At 47.2% G+C, this 19643-nt stretch overlaps 1 protein-coding gene and 1 pseudogene across 1 annotated transcript in view; one reads left to right on the forward strand and one right to left on the reverse strand.

The window, feature by feature from the left end:
* The window catches only part of chm (CHM Rab escort protein), a 189857-nt gene that overhangs the window by 49165 nt on the left and 121049 nt on the right, over window positions 1-19643 (forward strand). Inside the window, exon 4 of the mRNA XM_072505223.1 lies at window positions 7439-7560. Within this exon, the coding sequence (XP_072361324.1) occupies window positions 7439-7560 (122 nt within the window). The remainder of the gene's footprint in view (window positions 1-7438; window positions 7561-19643) is intronic.
* On the reverse strand, window positions 350-557 carry LOC140422845 (U2 spliceosomal RNA; annotated as a pseudogene).

Raw genomic sequence — 19643 nt, forward strand, 5'->3', positions numbered from 1 at the left:
ACGACTTTTTGTTCTCGACCCTCCCCAGTGGAAAGCCTACACCGCCATTCACTACAGTTTTGACTGATCTTGTGCACCAACTTTACTTTCCCGTACGCTCCCCATATTCCTTGATTCCCTGAGACACCAAAATTCTGTCCATCTCCACCTTAAATGCAATCAATGATGGAGCATCCACAACCCTCTGGGAGAGTATTCCAATGATTCACAACCCATTTTCTCTCATTTCAGTCCTAAAAGATTGACCCCATATCCGGGAACTGTTCCCCCTTTTTCTAGATTCCCAAGCCAGGGGAAAGAACCTCTCGGTATCTGCCCTGTCAAACCTGTTCATAATCTTTTTTTTTTTTTAAATTACTTTTTTCTGAGTTACAAAGCCAGGGCTCAGAGTGTGGACAGGGGCGAATTCCTAATCCAGCTCCTTGCCTGCTCCAAAAACCAATTCAAATTCAAATTGAATCCAATTCATGGTTCCCCATAAGAGAGACAGACCAGATATGAGCCAAAAGGCAGAGTAGATACTACGCTTGATCTTAGCCAAAAGGCCGAGAAGCGATTCCTCTTCATTTTTTTTTTGTTAAATATTTTTATTCTCCATTTTCACATTTTCTTCAGAATTTACGCCCCACCAACAAGCAGTAAACGGTAACAAATGCAAAGTCAATCCCCTTAACAACAACAACGATCCCATCCTCCCACCACCCCAAACAACGCCCCACCTGACAATATAAGCATCACATAAAACAAACCCTCCCATGGTGGGAAAAACAAAGGAAAAAAAAAGAAAAAGGAATCAGGAATCGTCTATGGTCACCTTTGACCTATAGAGTCCACCCCCCCCCCCCTAACATTCAATGCCATCCAATCCCCGAAAGAGTACCGTAAATGACACCCATTAATTGTAACTCCCCGACTCCTCCGCTCCACTTCCTCTTACAGAACTCCTCCCCCCAACCTCTGTTCCTACTCCCCAACTTTTTACCCTGGCTAGACTCATCGGAACCTGTTCTGTCAGGCTCCGATGGCCGCAGCCCCTCCCCCCACCTCACTCCCATTCACTGGCCGGCCAGCATGAAGGTCCCCGCCCGGGTCTCTTTCCCTCTTGCCCGGTCCCAGGAAAACCAAGAAATCCCCTTTAGCACACAAACCCCGCATACACACCCAAGCCCCAAAGAACCATCATTGCAAGTGAAAGTCCCATCTCTTCCCTTGTCCAAATATATACAACGTTGGCCCATTTAGCACATACACCAGCCTGCAGTGAAAAAATACAGTTACATGAGGCTACATCGGTACATGACCATTTCTCAATTCAGCCACAGTCCTTCTGCCTTCGCAAACTCCTCTGCTGCTTCCTCCGTCCCAAAATAAAAGTCCTTGGATTTGTATGTCACCTTCAACTTAGCTGGGTATACTATGCCACACTGCACCTTACTGATGTACAGTGCCTTCTTCACCCTGCTGAAGGCAGCCCGCCTCCTCGCCAGCTCCACTGTAAAGTCCTGATATATGCGTATACCAGCTCCAGCCCACTGCACCACCCGCTTCTGCTTTGCCCAGCACAGGACCTTTTCCTTCACACACAACCTACGAAAACATAGAGTCACTACTCTTGGCGGCTCACTCTCCTTTGGTACAGGTCTCCACAACCGATGAGCCCGATCCAGTTCATATCGGGAGGGATCATCCCCCTCCCCCAATAGCTTGGCAAACATCGTGGCAAAATACTCAGTCGGCCTCGGGCCTTCCACTCCTCAGATTCTGTCGCCTGCATCTATTTTCCAAGTCGTCCATTTTGGCTTGCAGACCCTTATTGATCTCTATCACCTTATGCATCTCCTTCCCCATCGAGGTAAGTTGATCACTGTGCTGCAATAATGTCTCTTCCACTTCCTTCAGCGCCTCACCTTTCTCCCACACCTCTGCCACTGCGCTCAATACCGCCGCCCTCACCGGGGCAATCGCCTCCTCCACCAGCACTTTCAAAACCACTCCCATCCCCTTCCTCATCGACTCCATGTGTTTTGTGAACTGCCTTTCAAGTTCCACGGCCATCACCGTAATCATTTCTTCAGCCATGGGCAATGCGGCTTCCCCTGGTGCCCCAGCCTCCACTTTTCTTGCCGTCCCCGCGGTGACCTTTCCACTCCCTGAGGGACTTTCAGACAGTTTCTTCAAGGCCGTTTTAAAATTTATTTTTGACATTTCCCTTCTGTGCCTTCTCCCTGCTTTTGCCGCCTCAGTTGCCCCTGGAACCGGGCGTTAAACCCCGAAAATGCCGTTCCCGAACGGGAGCCCGCCAATGTGCGGCTGCCTCCCGCCCGCCGTCACCAGAAGCCCATCACGATTCCGCTTCATAATCTTGAATGTTTCAATAGAATCTTTTTTAATATTCATTCACGCGATATGGGCATGCCGGCTAGGCCCAACCTTAGTTGCCCTTCAGAAGGTGGTGGTGAGCTACCTTCTTGAACCTCTGCGGTCCCTGAAGTGTAGGCACACCCACAGTGCTATTAGGGAGGGAATTCAAAGATTTTGACCTAGCGACAGTGAAGGGACGGTGATATATCTTCCAGTCAGGATACATGAACGCACAATCTCTATCTTCACTCACAGTCCCCCACCCCAAACCATGCCTGTTCTCCCCAATTCCTCTCTTGCTTGTGCTTTGAGACCTGCTCACCCTCTCAGTTCCACCCCATGGCCCGCTGGCTCCCTTGCTCCATGGCCACTTCCCCTCCCACCCCATCGCCTGTTCTCCCCCTCCATTACCTGCTCTTTTCAGACTTGTGACTAGCGAGCCTAACAATGGCCAATGCAGTGAGAAACCAACCTCTGATAGGATGAGAAGCCATATAATATTTTTCAAATGTTATACATTAACCTGGCCTTCTGCAGAACCCCTGGGTGTATTCAACAGAACCAAGCGTTCTGTTGAACACAGTTGAGAAACCTGGCTCTAATAGGTTGTCCACTATTGTCTACTGCATGCCTACCTACACTGATTGATATACATGTTGGGATTCATATATCGCCACGTGCTATAAGATTGGTCTTATCAGCAAACCTTGTAAATAATGTCCAAGCTATTTGCTGACTTTACATGCTTGAAGCAGAACTAGTGTGCATCAAAGCTATCCTGTGGGGCAATTCTGGTACTGATCAGATCATTATTGTGAAAACTCTCAAATGAGCCAAGGGCTGCCAGTTTGGCAACTGAGTGCCGGGTCTATCTCAAATTTACCCTGTAACAGTAAAGTTTCTCAAAAACCTGAACATAAGCCATTTCTTTGCCTACTGTGCAGTGGCTAGGCAAGTGGTAGTCTCCACTGACAGGATGCTGCCATCAATCCTGAAAGACATATCGCCTACTACATAACTATGCAATGACATGTATGAATTTCAGTGCTGGTGCGATAACAGGTACCATGGGCAGAATAAATCAGTGACTCACTGATCGAGTCAGCATGTTTCTTCAGTTCGTAATAAGCAGAGTACAGACTGTACTAAACCATCCTACAGTTACAAACATACGGTTAGATGTGACTTGGTGATTGGACAACACTTGATGCACAATCCAGAATGTGCTAATAGCTAAGTTTACCACCACATTAAAATGATCAGTTGAGTTTATAACGTGGCTCATTTACACTCGCTAGAAACGACATACATTCATATGCAGGAACCCATCCTCTGCAAACAAAAGTAATGTGTTCAAAACTTGCACATTTGTTGAATTATCAGGGAGCTCTGAATTCATGAACTTCTCCCATGAATTCCTTTGGTTCCAATTCACTACCCAGCCATCCTACTCTAATATTTGCCTCCTCATAGCTTTCTTCTTTGACGTTAACAAAGCAAAGATAAACTTCTCTTATTTTGTTCAGGCTTGTCACTGATTTCACATCTGCAGTGTTTGTGGATACTGTAGTACAGTTTATTCTAAACAACAGATTGCTCAAATTAATTACCCCTTTAGTATACTGCCGCCACTAATACAGATCTAGTAATTATTCAAGCTTGTAGTTTCTCCACTTCCAGAACCTTCCCTATTTAGTTTTATCTCTCGCCTTCAGTCGCACAAACCACAATCATACCTTCTTTATTTTTATAATCAACTTTCAAATTTCCTGCTCACTGGCCTCCTCAACTCCATAGCTGGCAAACTTCTGTTCATTCAAAACGTTGTCTGTGTTATTGCATGTCCGAGTTTGCTGATCCCTTCACCATTTCCAAACTCCATGTATTTTCTGTCCCTCAGAAAGCTAGTGATTTAAAGGTCTTTGTTTCCTAATCCTCTATTATTTTATCCAACTGTTTTTCATTGGTGGTTTCAATCCGTATGTTCCAGCAAGCATTTGCTTTTCCAGTTTTGGCTTGCTGCTTGTCCCCGGCTTTGTCTATTCTATTGATGTTCATTGAGGTTGTTCAAAACAGTGGTAAAGAGTAATTGATTGAATTAGATAATGTCTACAGTGCTGCTTCTATGGAAAGTTGCTGTGCTGATCCTTCAGTCACTTACGCCACTGCCATTTAAACTCTCTCCTAAAGCACCCTGCCTTTCCAGTTCTCACTTTCTTCAAACATATCTCTCTTCAATCATGCTTTTGGTTCTTCTCTTTCTTTGAGGAATCCTATAATAGTTCAAATGGGGCTGATAAACAAATGTAATTTCTCGACAAAATTAATTTTGGTCAATGTTAACCCCGTTCCAACTAGATGTGGGCTCACAGTACTAGATCTGACCTCAATAGCCTCGTGTACACTCATACTGAATTGGTAGTCTTGCACAGAACTTGTAAAGATGGGACACGATCATATTGGAGTAAAGTGTTTTGGGACAAATTAGAGTTTCACTTTGTGTTTGGTTTCCTATCTATCCTGGGCATGCCTGATGCTGGCTCATACAACATTGGTCTATTAGTCAATTTTTTCATGTTTTGCCCAAGTGGAAGGGAAATGGGAACAATGATTTTCCAAAACAGGTGTAAAAACTTGAATTAACTGTACTTTACCTGCAGGGCAATAAATTGGAAACCATCAGATCCATTATTATCTTTTCTCTTCCTAATAATAATAATCTTTATTATCACAAATAAGCTTACATTCACACTGCAATGAAGTTACTGTGAAAAACCCCTAGTCACCACACTCCCGACGCCTGTTCGAGTACATAGAACATACAGTGCAGAAGGAGGCCATTCGGCCCATCGAGTCTGCACTGACCCACTTAAGTCCTCACTTCCACCCCATCCCCATAACCCAATAACCCCATCTAACCTTTTTGGTCACTAAGGGCAATTTAGCATGGCCAATCCACCTAACCTGCACGTCTTTGGACTGTGGGAAGGAACCGGAGCATCCGGAGGAAACCCACGCAGACACTGGGAGAAGGTGCAGACTCCACACAGACAGTGACCCAAGCTGGGAATCGAACGTGGGACCCTGGAGCTGTCAAGCAACAGTGCTCCCCACTGTGCTACCGTGCCGCCCTTGCTGTTTTTCGACAAAAATACATTATGCTGACAGTAGTCAGACTTGTACAAACGCCTATATTCTGCCATTCCTGTGACTGTTTCCAGTCTGTGCAGAAAATGGGATTCATATCTGGCAATTTGCTTGCCATGTAATGGCTTATCACTCATCAGTCGTGCAGCACTCAGGTTGTGAAACATTTGTATTTCTGACATTGCAAATTTGGCGATATGAAAATAATGTATTCTAGTCACTCTTCTATAGTGAGCTTAAAAGTAAAAATTGACACATGTCAGTGTGACTTTTAGATTTTGTAACCTCTCCGAATTTGGATGTGAACATTTTTTTTCTCTCTGGTTGCATCCCTCTGATGCACACTAGGATGTTATGCCACATTAAAGGTGCCATGTGAATGCACATTCTTGCAATTCAAATTAGTGTTATTCAGAACCTTGAAAATGTCTGTTTGAGTCCTGTGAAGCATAAATTTACAAGTGAAAAGTTATCCCAAGATGAGCTACAATTAACACTGATGCCTCACAAGGCCAGGAACCCGGGTTCAATTCTGGCCTTGGGTGACTCTGTGGAGTATGCACATTCTCCTCATGTCTGCGTGTTGGTTTTCTCTGGGTGCTCCGGTTCCTCCCACAGTCCAAAGATGAGAACAAAGATAATACAGCACAGGAACAGGTCCTTCAGCCCTCCAAGCCTGTACCGGTCATGATACCACCCTTGGCCAAAACCCTCAGCACTTCCTTGTGCCGTATCCCTCTATACCCATCCTATCCATGTATTTGTCGAGATGCCTTTTGAACGCCTTTAATGTACATGCTTCCGCTTTCTCCCTTGGCAACACGTTCCAGGCACTCGCCACCCTCTGTAAAAGAAAACCTGCCTTGCACGTCTCTAAACTTTGCTCCACGGACCTTAAGCCTATGCCCCTTGGTGACTGACCCCTCCACCCTGGGGCATGTTCAGGTTAGGTGGATTGGCCATGCTCAGTTGCTGCTTGGTGTCCAAAGATGTGCAGGTATGGTGGGGTTATGGGGTTACAGGATAGGCTGGGGGAGTGGTCCTCGGTAGGGTGCTGTTTCAGACCATCGGAGCAGACTCGATGGGCTGAATGGCCTCCTTCGGCACAGTAGGAATTCTACGGTCCTCATGTAATCTGACTGCACGAAAAATCCATTTAAAATTACTTGTTAAAATTTGTTTATTTTAAGAGTAATTAAATCATCTTGAAAATCATTGCATCCCTTGACAAGTAGGGTTAATTTTAGTTTCTGGCATTGATGGTTTGAGGGAATGACCTCTAGATGATGATGCATCTGTGCAACAATAATGGCAATCTGCCCAAAACAAAAAAAATTGCTGGTATTTTTAGCAATAATGCTTCCTTTTGTTCATGACTAAATGTGTGTATATATATCTTCTGACCTTTTCGTTATTCATATTAAAACACAAATTTCCTTTTATTAAAATGCTGCATGTACTATCCTGCATGCCCTTGATATTTTTCAATGAGAATTCCTGTGAATATACTGAGGAAAAAAGTTAACAATTTCTGTGAAAAGGTTGACTTGTTACATCTTTTTAAAAAAAGATAAACTTACAGTCTTGACATTGTCTAATTAAAAATTAACATGTGAAAATGTACTGCTAATCAATTAAATTTTTGTTCCTCACACTTTTAAAACGGTGGCATTGAAATAATCTACAGTTGAATATTATAGTGATTTACATTGATTTTAGATTGGAAAAGCTTTGCTCAACTTTTAATCGATTTAAAAAAAAGTTAATGAATACATTATCAGTGAACCACATCAGATGGTAGCGAAAGCCTTCAAATGTAGACATTTAAGACCAGATGATTTTATTGCTATATATTGAAGTACCCTAGGTACTGTCATTGCTTTTCTACCTATTCTGAATTTCCATTCATTTGATCTTAACCCTATATCAGGGACAGACCTCTGGTAATGCAGATGTTAGCTGGAAAGACAAGATATTAGAAGGGGAAGATGCCATTCAACTTGGTCAGATGGATAAATCCATTGAAAATTTGGAAACCTTTTGCTACGCAAGGTGTGTTTTTCAAAATCTAATCCTCATTATTTTCTAAGAAAAGTAAGAAGCATCACAGGGTTAAGTTGTTAAATTGAGCCTCAACTCCAAGAACATTGTCACGTTTAGTTAGAAATGACTATAGCAAAAGAATATTTTGAAATTGGGTGCATTGTATCATAAAGTACGGTTAAATTGTGTTGATTTAAGGAAAATGTCCTGTTTAATTGTCTGTTTGTACCTTTCCGTTTGCCTCTGTACTTTTCCTCTACTCCTTTTTGTTTTAAAAAAAAAAACAATTTTAAAAATATTTAATGCACGTCTTGTCAGATACTCAAGTTTTCGTTCCGTTCAAGTAAACTGTGAAAATAAAACTGATGGATTAAATTCTAATTTATTCAATGACACCTCACCTAAGAAAGCCATTGTGTAAGGTGGACTAGAGTTTACCATGAAATCACGAGCTCTGAATGCATCTCATTTAACATTGATCTAAACCAATGGTTACCTGTACTTGTGTAGTGTTTTGTTCTTTTTTATTTATCTCAATCCACCATTGGAGGTGCTGTAGCACAGTGGTAGCATCGCTGCCTCTGGGATAGAAGCGCTGGGTCCTCCTCAGAAGTCCTCCTCAGGACTTGATAGTCACGGAAGATGCATTCCTAAAGTGTTCAAACAGGTTGATTATCAGCTTGTAAATCCTCCCAAGACACCTGAAAGCAGGCAGCAAGAGTGAGAGAGTTTCCTGGTTAGGAAATGGGAAACCATTGCAGTACGTTGCCAACCATAATGATGAAACAATCCAAAAACGTCCATGGTCACCAATGCCCTCTGAAGGCATGATACCTGGTGGAATAGGAGCAATGCACTGCCTGTTGACAAGCACATCTTGCGCATTTAGGAACACTGGAAAATATAAACGTAGACCCATACACGACCAGCAACAGGGATTCCTTTTGACTGCTGAGCCATTATGACAATGTTCGGAGAAGGCCATGGATATTCCCGCATCGACACCTTATCTGATGAGCTAAGAATTTTCTCCCTGTATACAACGTGCACAACAACGTATCTGGAACGTGAATCAAGAGGTTTTCGTCAAGAAGTTGTTCACCAGGCCTGGAGCAGCGGCAGCAGCGGGCCGAGAGGAGGGCGGGGCGAGGGGAGCGGCGAGGAGAGCGGCGGGGCGAGGGGAGCATGGGGCGAGGGGAGCGGCGCCAGCGGAGGGGTGAGGGGAGCATGGGGCGAGGGGAGCGGCGCCAGCGGAGGGGTGAGGGAGGAACAGGGCGGGCGCGGAGCAGCACGAGCGGCGGGCAAGGGTAGCGCCACCAGGGGCGAGGGGAGCGGCACCAGTGGGGCGAGACAGCAAGGCATGAGAGAGAGGGAAATTACATCACTCTTTAAAAGTGTCATCATTAATGAACAGAAAGATGATCGGTGGGTGATGAATGATTGTCAGTCCCCACCCTACAGCAAAGCCTGGTCTCCAGTTGTCTCAGATCCTGCCACTGGGCTAAGACCTCGCTCCACTGGGACCATGTGGTTGGTGTGCAACAACCACCCAACGTTAAAAGAATCCACGCACAGGCATCATCCTCCACAACCTAACCCTACCACCCAAATAAATTTTGGGACCTGGGACGTCAGGATCCTTGTGGACAATATCACTGTAACAGATCTGGACGTCACACCACATCCATAGCCCAGGAACTCTGGCGCCACAACATTGACATCGTCACTCTGAGCGAGACACAACTGGAAGGAGAAGTCCACTTAAAGGACAAGGAGGTTTCCTTGCCCGTGCTTGACCTGGTGCCAGGAGACTTAATAGGATCAAGTGTCAATGTTGAGAACTTTCAGGGCAACTCCTCCCTGACTGTATATCCCTGTCCTGCTACCTTTGCTCGGTCTGTCCTGACGGTGAGACAGAACATACCCCGTAATGGTGGCGTCTGGGATATTATTTGTATAAGGTATAACTCCATGAGTATGACTATATCAGGCTGTTGCTTGACTAGTCTGAGAGACTGCTCTTGTACACACAAATGTCAATGTGAGAGTAAAACTTCTCAGTCACTTTTGACGTGCTGTATAATCCAAGTTGTTCTTTTATTTCAAAAGTCCTAATTTCCATGTAAAATAATATTAACGTGATCAGTTGTATACCACTATGTTCTAAATCAACTGTGCAAGAAATCCCCATAGAAAGCCAAAGCTTATTTTGCTGGGCAGTGAATACTTTGGTGATCCAATGTTTAAAGATATGAAATTCCTGACAGTTGAGGTTGACGGTTTCCATGCTTTCATCGTTTTCTCAAGAAGATGAATTCCGGAGGAAAGACGTGACATGTGTATTCTGTATGTAGTGGCTAAATGAAAAATGTTGGGCGAGATTCTCCACTCCCGCGCCGGTTGGGAGAATCGCCTGGGCAGCCAAAATTTCCCGGGACGCCGGTCCGACGCCCTCCCGCGATTCTCCCAAGCGGCGGGAACGGACCCGTCGAGTTCCACGGGTCGCAGGCCGGAGAATCGCCAGAGACACCCAAAATGGCGATTCACCGGCACCCCCGCTATTCTCAGGCCCGGATGGGCCGAGCCGCCAGGCCAAAGTGGTGGGTTCTCCCCGGCGCCATCCACACCTGGTCACTGCCGTCGGGAACAGCGCGGGAACGCTGGGGATGCGGCCTGCGGGGGGGGGGGGGGGGTGGCGAGGAGCCTCAACCGGGGGGTACCTCAAATGTGGCATGGCCCGCGATCGGTGCCCACCGATCGTCGGGCCGTCCTCTCTGAAGGAGGACCTCCTTCCTTCCGCGGCCATCTTCTCGCGGGGCGGACTCAGAGAGGACGGCAACCACGCATGCGCGGGTGACGCCAGTTATGCGGCGCTGGCCGCGTCATCTATGCGGCGCCGCCTTTACGCGGCGACAAGGCCTGGCGCGTGTAGATGACGCGGCCCCAATCCTAGCCCATTGTCGAGGCCTGAATCGGTCGGGATCGGGGCCGTTTCGCGGCTGCGTTCATGCCGGCGTGGGCACTTCGGCGCGGGAGTGGAGAATCCCGCCCGTTATCTTTTCAATTTGGTGGTCTGCCCTATTTTCCTATCTGGAAAATAAACTTTATAAACCGTCCTTGTCGTCTTTCCAATTTCTTACAGTTAAAATGCCCGATGCTTGGTTAATTTGAAATTGCTTTCTGATTCTATGAATTTATCTATCTTGTGAATCCCATTATCAACATGAACTAAGTGGTAGCAATGGAGTTCGGGGGAAACTTCTGGGGTTGAGCTTGTTTTGTAGTGCAAAGTTTGGAGGCAATCACAGCTCGTTAAGTTCTTAAAAGGTCATCTTCTGATTTTTGTTCCTCCTTTTCTCTCCCCCTCTCCCCCCCCCCCCCCCCCCCCCCGGTTGCAAAGTAAGTTTATGAAAATCGCAAGATAATTACAGACAGAATAGACAAAATCTGCTTCACCCCTCTATTGAAACATCAAATTATTTCTTCAATGATTTTAGAACTTTACTACTGCTAAACACCAGGATGGGAACCAAAGCTATGGATCAGAGGATAGGGTAGCTGTTGAACAGGCAGAAATAGTTTGCAGCCTGTGAGGAAGCATAGACAGTTGATAGGGCAAAGTTGCACTCAGTGGAATGGGTTAAAGTGTGTCTGTTTCAATGCAAGGAGATGAACTTAAGAGCATGGATCAGTACTTGGACCTACGATGTTGTGGCCATTACGGAGACATGGATTTCACAGGGGCAGGAATGGTTGTTAGATGTTCCGGGATTTAGATGTTTTAAGAAGAATAGGAAGGGAGGTAAAAGAGGAAGGGAGTGGCACTGTTAATTCGGGAGTGCACAGCTGCAGAAAAGGAGTTAGTCGAGGAGGGTTTGTCTACTGAGTTAGTATGGGTGGAAGTCAGAACAAGAAAGGAGCAGTCACTTTATTGGGAGTTTTCTATAGACCCCCCCCCTCCCCCCAATAGCAGCAGAGAGATGGAGGAAAAGATTGGGCGGCAGATCTTGGAAAGGTCCAGAAGTAATAGAGTTGTTGTCATGGGTGACTTCAACTTCCCTAATATCGACTGGAACCTCCTTAGTGCAAATGGTTTGTATGGAGCAGATTTTGTCGGGTGTGTACAGGAAGGATTCTTGATTTAATATGTAGATAGGCCGACTAGGGGGGAGGCCATATTGGATTTGGTGCTTGGCAACAAACCAGGCCAGGTGTCAGACGTCTCGGTGGGAGAGCATTTTGGTGACCGTGACCATAACTCCTTGACATTTACCATAGTCATGGAGAGGGATAGGAACAGAAAGTATGGGAAGGTATTTAATTGGGGGAGGGGAAATTATACTGCTATTAGACAGGAGCTGAGGAGCATAAAATGGGAAAAGTTGTTCTTGGTGAAATGCACAACAGTAATGTGGGGTTGTTTCAGCAGCACTTGCTGCGAGTGCTGGATAGTTTTGTCCCACTGAGACGAGGAAGGAATGGTAAGGTGAAGGAGCCTTGGATAACGAGAGAAGTGGAGCTTCTAGTTAAGATGAAGAAGGAAGCTTACATAAGGCTGAGGAAGTAAGGATCTGGCACGGCTCTAGAGGGTTACAAGGTAGCCAGGAAGGAACTCAAAAATGGACTTTGGAGAGCTAGAAGGAGGCATGAAAAAGCCTGGTGGGACGGATTAGGGAAAACCAAGGCGTTCTACACTTATGTGAGAAATAAGAGGATGATCAGAGTGAGAGTAGGGCCGATTAGGGATAGTGGAGGGAACTTGTACCTAGAGTCTGAGGAGGTAGGGGAGGTCCTAAATAAATATTTTGCTTCAGTATTCACTAGAGAGAGGGACCTTGTTGCTCATGAGAACAGCGTTAACCAGGTTAATAGACTCGAACAGGTTGATATTAAGAAGGAGGATGTGCTGGAAATTTTGAAAAGCCTCAGGATAGAGAAGTCCCCTGGGCCTGATGGGATATACCCAAGATTACTACGGGAAATGAGGGAGGAGATTGCTGCGCCATTGACGATGATCTTTGCGTCCTCACTCTCCACTGGAGTCGTACCGGATGATTGTTCCCCTGTTCAAGAAAGGGAATAGGGAAATCCCTGGGAATTACAGACCGGTCAGTCTTGCGTCTGTGGTGAGCAAAATATTGGAAAGGATTCTGGGAGATAGGATTTATGATTATTTAGAAAAACGTAGTTTGATTAAAGATGGTTAGCATGAACTAGGTTGCTGCTGCGGAAATCCAAAAGGAAATGGCTAAAGAGAAGGTGGTCGGGGGCGGAATGCGACGCTGGGGGAGCGAGCGGGAGCGCGGAGGCGGGGTATGGAACTGGCCTAGAGAAGGTAATGGCTAGTCGACACGGGAGGGGGGGCAGGTAGCCCCCCAGTGAGGCTGATCACGTGGAACGTGAGAGGCCTGAATGGGCCGATTAAAAAGGGCCCGAGCGCTCGCGCATTTGAAAGGACTAAGGGCAGACGTGGTTATGCTCCAAGAACAAAGAACAAAGAAATGTACAGCACAGGAACAGGCCCTTCGGCCCTCCAAGCCCGTGCCGACCATGCTGCCCGACTAAACTACAATCTTCTACACTTCCTGGGTCCGTATCCTTCTATTCCCATCCTATTCATATATTTGTCAAGATGCCCCTTAAATGTCCCTATCGTGCCTGCTTCCACTACCTCCTCCGGTAGCGAGTTCCAGGCACCCACTACCCTCTGCGTAAAAAACTTGCCTCGTACATCTACTCTAAACCTTGCCCCTCTCACCTTAAACCTATTCCCCCTAGTAATTGACCCCTCTACCCTGGGGAAAAGCCTCTCACTATCCACTCTGTCTATGCCCCTCATAATTTTGTATACCTCTATCAGGTCTCCCCTCAACCTCCTTCGTTCCAGTGAGAACAAACCGAGTTTATTCAACCGCTCCTCATAGCTAATGCCCTCCATACCAGGCAACATTCTGGTAAATCTCTTCTGCACCCTCTCTAAAGCCTCCACATCCTTCTGGTAGTGTGGCGACCAGAATTGAACACTATACTCCAAGTGTGGCCTAACTAAGGTTCTATACAGCTGCAACATGACTTGCCAATTCTTATACTCAATGCCCCGGCCAATGAAGGCAAGCATGCCTTATGTCTTCTTGACTACCTTCTCCACCTGTGTTGCCCCTTTCAATGACCTGTGGACCTGTACTCCTAGATCTCTTTGACTTTCAATACTCTTGAGGGTTCTACCATTCACTGTATATTCCCTACCTGCATTAGACCTTCCAAAATGCATTACCTCACATTTGTCCGGATTAAACTCCATCTGCCATCTCTCCGCCCAAGTCTCCAGACAATCTAAATCCTGCTGTATCCTCCGACAGTCCTCATCGCTATCCGCAATTCCACCATCCTTTGTGTCGTCTGCAAACTTACTAATCAGACCAGTTACATTTTCCTCCAAATCATTTATATATACTACAAAGAGCAAAGGTCCCAGCACTGATCCCTGTGGAACACCACTGGTCACAGCCCTCCAATTAGAAAAGCATCCCTCCATTGCTACGCTCTGCCTTCTATGGCCTAGCCAGTTCTGTATCCACCTTGCCAGCTCACCCCTGATCCCGTGTGACTTCACCTTTTGTATTAGTCTACCATGAGGGACCTTGTCAAAGGCCTTACTGAAGTCCATATATTACGAAGTGTTACAACACCAGGTTAAAGTCCAACAGGTTTGTTTCGATGTCACTAGCTTTCAGAGCGCTGCTCCTTCCTCAGGTGAATGAAGAGGTATGTTCCAGAAACACACATCAGGACTGGACGCAAAGAACAGAGGGGTGGCCATTTTGGTGGGGAAACGGGTAGCATTTGAAGCAAAGAACATCGTAGCAGATAGTGGAGGTAGATATGTAATGGTGAGTGGTAGGCTGGAGGGAATGGAGGTCGTGTTGGTTAATGTGTATGCCCCAAATTGGGACCATGCGGGGTTCATGAGACGGATGCTGGGGCGTATTCCGGACCTGGAGGCAGGAAATTTGATTTTAGGAGGGGACTTCAATACGGTGCTGGACCCGGGGTTAGATAGATCCAGCTCAAGGACTAGAAGAAGGCCGGCAGCGGCCAAGGTACTTAAGGGGTTTATGGACCAAATTGGGGGGGTGGATCCATGGCGATTTCTTAGACCGAGGGCTAGGGAGTATTCCTTCTTCTCCCACGTCCATAAAGTGTACTCCCGGATAGATTTTTTTGTTCTAGGAAGGTCGTTGATCTCTAGGGTGGAAGAAGCTGAATACTCAGCCATAGCGGTTTCGGATCATGCCCCACATTGGGTGAACCTGGAAGTAGGAGAGGACAGGGAGCAGAGAACACTCTGGCGATTAGATGTGGGACTGATGGCGGATGAGGGAGTGTGTGCAAGAGTGAGGGGGTGTATCGAGAGATACCTGGAGGTCAATGACGACGGCGAGGTCCCTGTGGGAGTGGTCTGGGAAGCACTAAAAGCGGTGGTCAGAGGAGAGCTGATTTCTATTGGGGCCCACAAAAGGAAAACAGAGGCCAAGGAAAGGGATAGATTACTGGGGGAGATTTTAAGGGTGGACAGGGAATTTGCAGAGACCCCGGAGGAGGAGCTGTACAGGGAGAAGAGATGACTCCAGACCGAGTTTGACCTTCTGACCACCAGAAAGGCGGAGGTACTGTGGAGGAAGGCACAGGGGAGGAGGTATGAATATGGGGAAAAGGCTAGTCGCCTGTTGGCGCACCAACTGCGAAAGAGGGCAGCAGCGAGGGAGATAGGAGGAATTAGGGATGAAAGGAGAGACACCGTGCGAAGGGCAGGAAAGATAAATGAGGTGTTTAAGACCTTTTATGAAGAACTGTATAGGTCTCAGCCCCCAGAGGGAGAGGAGGGGATGTGGCAGTTCCTGGACCAGTTGCGGTTCCCGAAAGTGGAGGAGCAGGCGGTGGCAGGCCTGGGGGCGCCGATTGAGGTGGACGAGGTTATTAAGGGACTGGGAAGCATGCAAGCAGGGAAGGCCCCGGGGCCAGACGGGTTCCCGGTGGAATTCTACAGAAAATATGTGGATTTGTTGGCCCCGTTGTTGGCGAGGACATTCAATGAGGCCAGGGAAGGGGGGACACTACCCCCGACAATGTCGGAAGCGACGATATCGCTAATTTTGAAGAAGGACAAAGATCCGATGCAGTGTGGGTCCTATAGACCTATTTCACTATTGAACGTGGACGCCAAACTGCTAGCAAAGGTGCTGGCATCGAGGATAGAGGACTGTGTCCCAGGGGTGGTGCACGAAGACCAGACAGGGTTCGTAAAAGGGAGACAATTGAATGTTAACGTGCGACGGCTATTAGGGGTGATAATGATGCCCTCAGTGGAGGGGGAGGCAGAGATAGTGGCGGCAATGGACGCAGAGAAGGCATTTGATAGGGTGGAGTGGGAGTATTTATGGGAAGTGTTAAGGAGGTTTGGGTTTGGGAACGGATTTATTCGCTGGGTTAGACTACTTTATGGGGGACCAACGGCAAGCGTAGTTACAGGTCGACATAGATCGGAGTATTTCCGATTATATAGGGGAACAAGACAGGGATGCCCGCTGTCTCCATTGTTGTTTGCGCTGGCAATTGAACCTCTGGCCATGGCGCTGAGAGACTCCAGGAAATGGAGAGGGGTGACTAGAGGGGGAGAAGAACACCGAGTCTCGTTATACGCGGATGACCTATTGCTATACGTGTCTGACCCAGCGGGTGGGATGATAGAGGTTATGCGAATCTTGAGGAGGTTCGGGGAATTTTCGGGGTGTAGGTTAAACATGGGGAAGAGTGAATTATATGTGATACATCCAGGGGACCAGAGTAGAGAGATAGAAGGCTTACCGCTAAGGAAAGTGGAAAGAAACTTCCGATACTTGGGGATTCAGATCGCTAGGAGCTGGGGAACCTTGCACAGACTTAATCTGACACGGCTGGTAGAACAAATGGAGGAGGACTTTAAGAGGTGGGACATGCAGCCTTTATCGCTGGCGGGCAGGGTGCAGGCAATTAAGATGATGGTCCTCCCGAGGTTCTTATTTGTATTTCAATGTCTCCCTATTTTAATCACCAGGACCTTTTTTAATAAAATAGATAGGAGCATTACGAGCTTTGTGTGGGCAGGAAAAGTTCCGAGAGTAAGGAGGGGGTTCCTGCAGCGCAGTAGGGACAGAGGAGGACTGGCACTACCGAACTTGGGAGATTATTATTGGGCCGCCAATGTGGCAATGATACGTAGATGGATGATGGATGGTGAGGGAGCGGCGTGGAAAAGGCTGGAGAGAAGTTCCTGTAAAGGGACGAGTCTAGAGGCGCTGGTGACGGCGCCGCTACCGTTCTCACCGAAAAAGTACACCACAAACCCGGTGGTGGCGGCAACACTGAACATATGGGGACAGTGGAGGCGACAGAGAGGGGTGCGGGGAGCCCTGGTGGGGTCCCCTATCAGGAACAACCATAGGTTCGCCCCAGGAAGAATGGATGGAGGATTTCAGAGCTGGTACCAGTTGTGAATTAGGAAGGTGGGAGATTTATTCATAGATGGGACTTTTGCGAGCTTGGGAGCACTGGAGGAAAAGTATAAGTTACCCCGGGGGAATTTCTTGAGATATATGCAGGTGAGGGCGTTTACTAGACAACAGGTGAGGGAATTTCCGCGGCTCCCGACACAGGGGATACAGGACAGGGTGCTTTCAGGGGTGTGGGTCGGAGAGGGCAAGGTGTCAGAGATTTATAGAGAGATGAGGGAAGAGGGGGAGGAGTCGGTGGGCGAACTAAAAAGAAAGTGGGAAGAAGAATTAGGGGAGGAGATAGAGGAGGGTATGTGGGCTGATGCCCTAAGTTAGGTAAATTCCTCTTCCTCGTGTGCCAGGCTTAGCCTGATCCAATTTAAGGTGCTACATAGAGCGCACATAACGGGGGCAAGATTGAGCAGGTTCTTTGGAGTGGAGGACAAATGTGGGAGGTGTGGCGGGAGCCCGGCAAACCACACACATATGTTTTGGGCGTGCCCGGCACTGGAAGGGTATTGGAAGGGAGTGACAGGAGTGATTTCGCAGGTGGTGAAGGCCCGGGTCAAACCAGGCTGGGGGTTAGCTCTATTTGGAGTTGCGGAAGAGCCGGGAGTGCAGGAGGCGAAAGAGGCCGATGTCGTGGCCTTTGCGTCCCTCGTAGCCCGGCGCAGGATCCTACTCATGTGGAAGGAGGCGAAACCCCCCGGACTGGAGGCCTGGGTAAACGATATGGCGGGGTTTATTAAACTGGAGCAGATAAAGTTTGCCCTGAGAGGATCGGCTCAAGGTTCACCAGGCGGTGGCAGCCATTTCTCGACTACCAAGGGGAACGTTAGAGGGAAGACGGATGACCAGCAGCAGCAACCCAGGGGGGAGGGGGGGGAGGCAGTTGAGTATAGGTCAATAGAGTACGAGGTTTTGTTACTTGTATATTATTACTACTATTATTATTGTTAAAAAGTTAAAAAATTTCTGTTTTGTTACTGTTATCGTTTCGCTTGTTTTGTAAGCGGGAAAAATGTTGCTCAAGGAAAGAAATTTCAATAAAATATATTTTTAAAAAAAGATAGTTAGCATGGCTTTGAGAGGGGCAGGTCATGCCTCATAAGCCTCATTAAATTCTTTGAGGATGTGACGAGACACACTGATGAAGGTCGGGCAGTGGATGTGGTGTATATAATAATAATAACCCTTTATTGTCACAAGTATGAAGTTACTGTGAAAAGCCCCTAGTCGCCACATTCCAGCGCCTGTTCGGGTAAGCTGGTATGGGAATTGAACCCGCGCTGGCTGCTGGCCTTGTTCTGAATCACAAACCAGCGGTCTAGTCCACTGAGCTAAACCAGACCCCAGTATATGGATTTCAGTAAAGCATTTGATAAGGTTCCCCATGGTAGGCTCATTTTAGAAAGTTAGGGTGCATGGGATGCAAGGAAATCTGGCTGTCTGGATACAGAATTGGCTGGCCAAAAGAAGACAGCGAGTTGTTATGGATGGAAAGTATTCTGCCTGGAGGTCGGTGACCAATGGTGTCCCGCAGGGATCTGTTCTGGGACCTCTGCTTTGTGGTTTTTATAAATGACTTGGATGAGGAAGTGGAAGGGTGAGTTAGTACGTTTGCCGATGACACGAAGGTTGGTGGAATTGTAGATAATGTCGGGTGCCGTTGCAGATTACAACAGGACATTGACAGGATGCAGAGCTGGGCTGAGAAGTGGCAGATGGAGTTCAACCTAGATAAATGTGAAGTGATTCATTTTGGAAGGTCAAATTTGAATGTTGAATACAAGGTTAAAGGCAGGATTCTTGGAAGTGTGGAGGAACAGAGGGATCTTGGGGTCCACGTACATAGATCCCTCAAAGTTGCCACCCAGGTTCATAGGGTTGTTAAGAAAGCGTATAGTGTGTTGGCTTTCATTAACAGGGGGATTGAGTTTAAGAGCCGTGAGGTTTTCCTGCAGCTTTATAAAACCCTGGTTCGAATATTGTGCCCAGTTCAGGTCGCCTCATTATAGGAAGGATGTGGATGCTTTGGAGAGGGTGCAGAGCGGATTTAGCAGGATGCTGCCTGGACTGGAGGGCATGTCTTATGAAGAAAGGTTGAGGGAGCTTGGGCTTTTCTCACTGGAGCGAAGAAGGAAGAGAGGTGACTGGATGGAGGTATACAAGGTTATGAGAGGCATGGATAGAGTGGATAGCCAGAGCGGAAATGGCTGTCGCGAGGGGACATAATTTTAAGGTGATTGGAGGAAGGTATAGGGGAGATGGCAGAGGTAGGTTCTTTACACAGAGAGCGGTGGGTGTGTGGAATGCACTGCCAGCGGCGGTGGTGGAGTCAGAGTCAGTCAGGATATTTAAGCAACTCTTAAGACAGGCACATGGACAGCAGTAAATTGAAGGGGTGTAGGTTAGTTTGATCTTGGAATAGGATAAATGGTCAGCACAACATCGTGGGCCGAAGGGCCTGTACTGTGCTGTACTGTTCTACGTTCTATGAGTCCATTCCATGTGTTGCTCACTTTGGCGAGAAGTATTTCCTGATGTCTATTATAATTTGCC

The sequence above is a fragment of the Scyliorhinus torazame genome, chromosome 5 (assembly GCF_047496885.1).
Source record: "Scyliorhinus torazame isolate Kashiwa2021f chromosome 5, sScyTor2.1, whole genome shotgun sequence".
Lineage (NCBI taxonomy): Eukaryota > Metazoa > Chordata > Chondrichthyes > Carcharhiniformes > Scyliorhinidae > Scyliorhinus > Scyliorhinus torazame.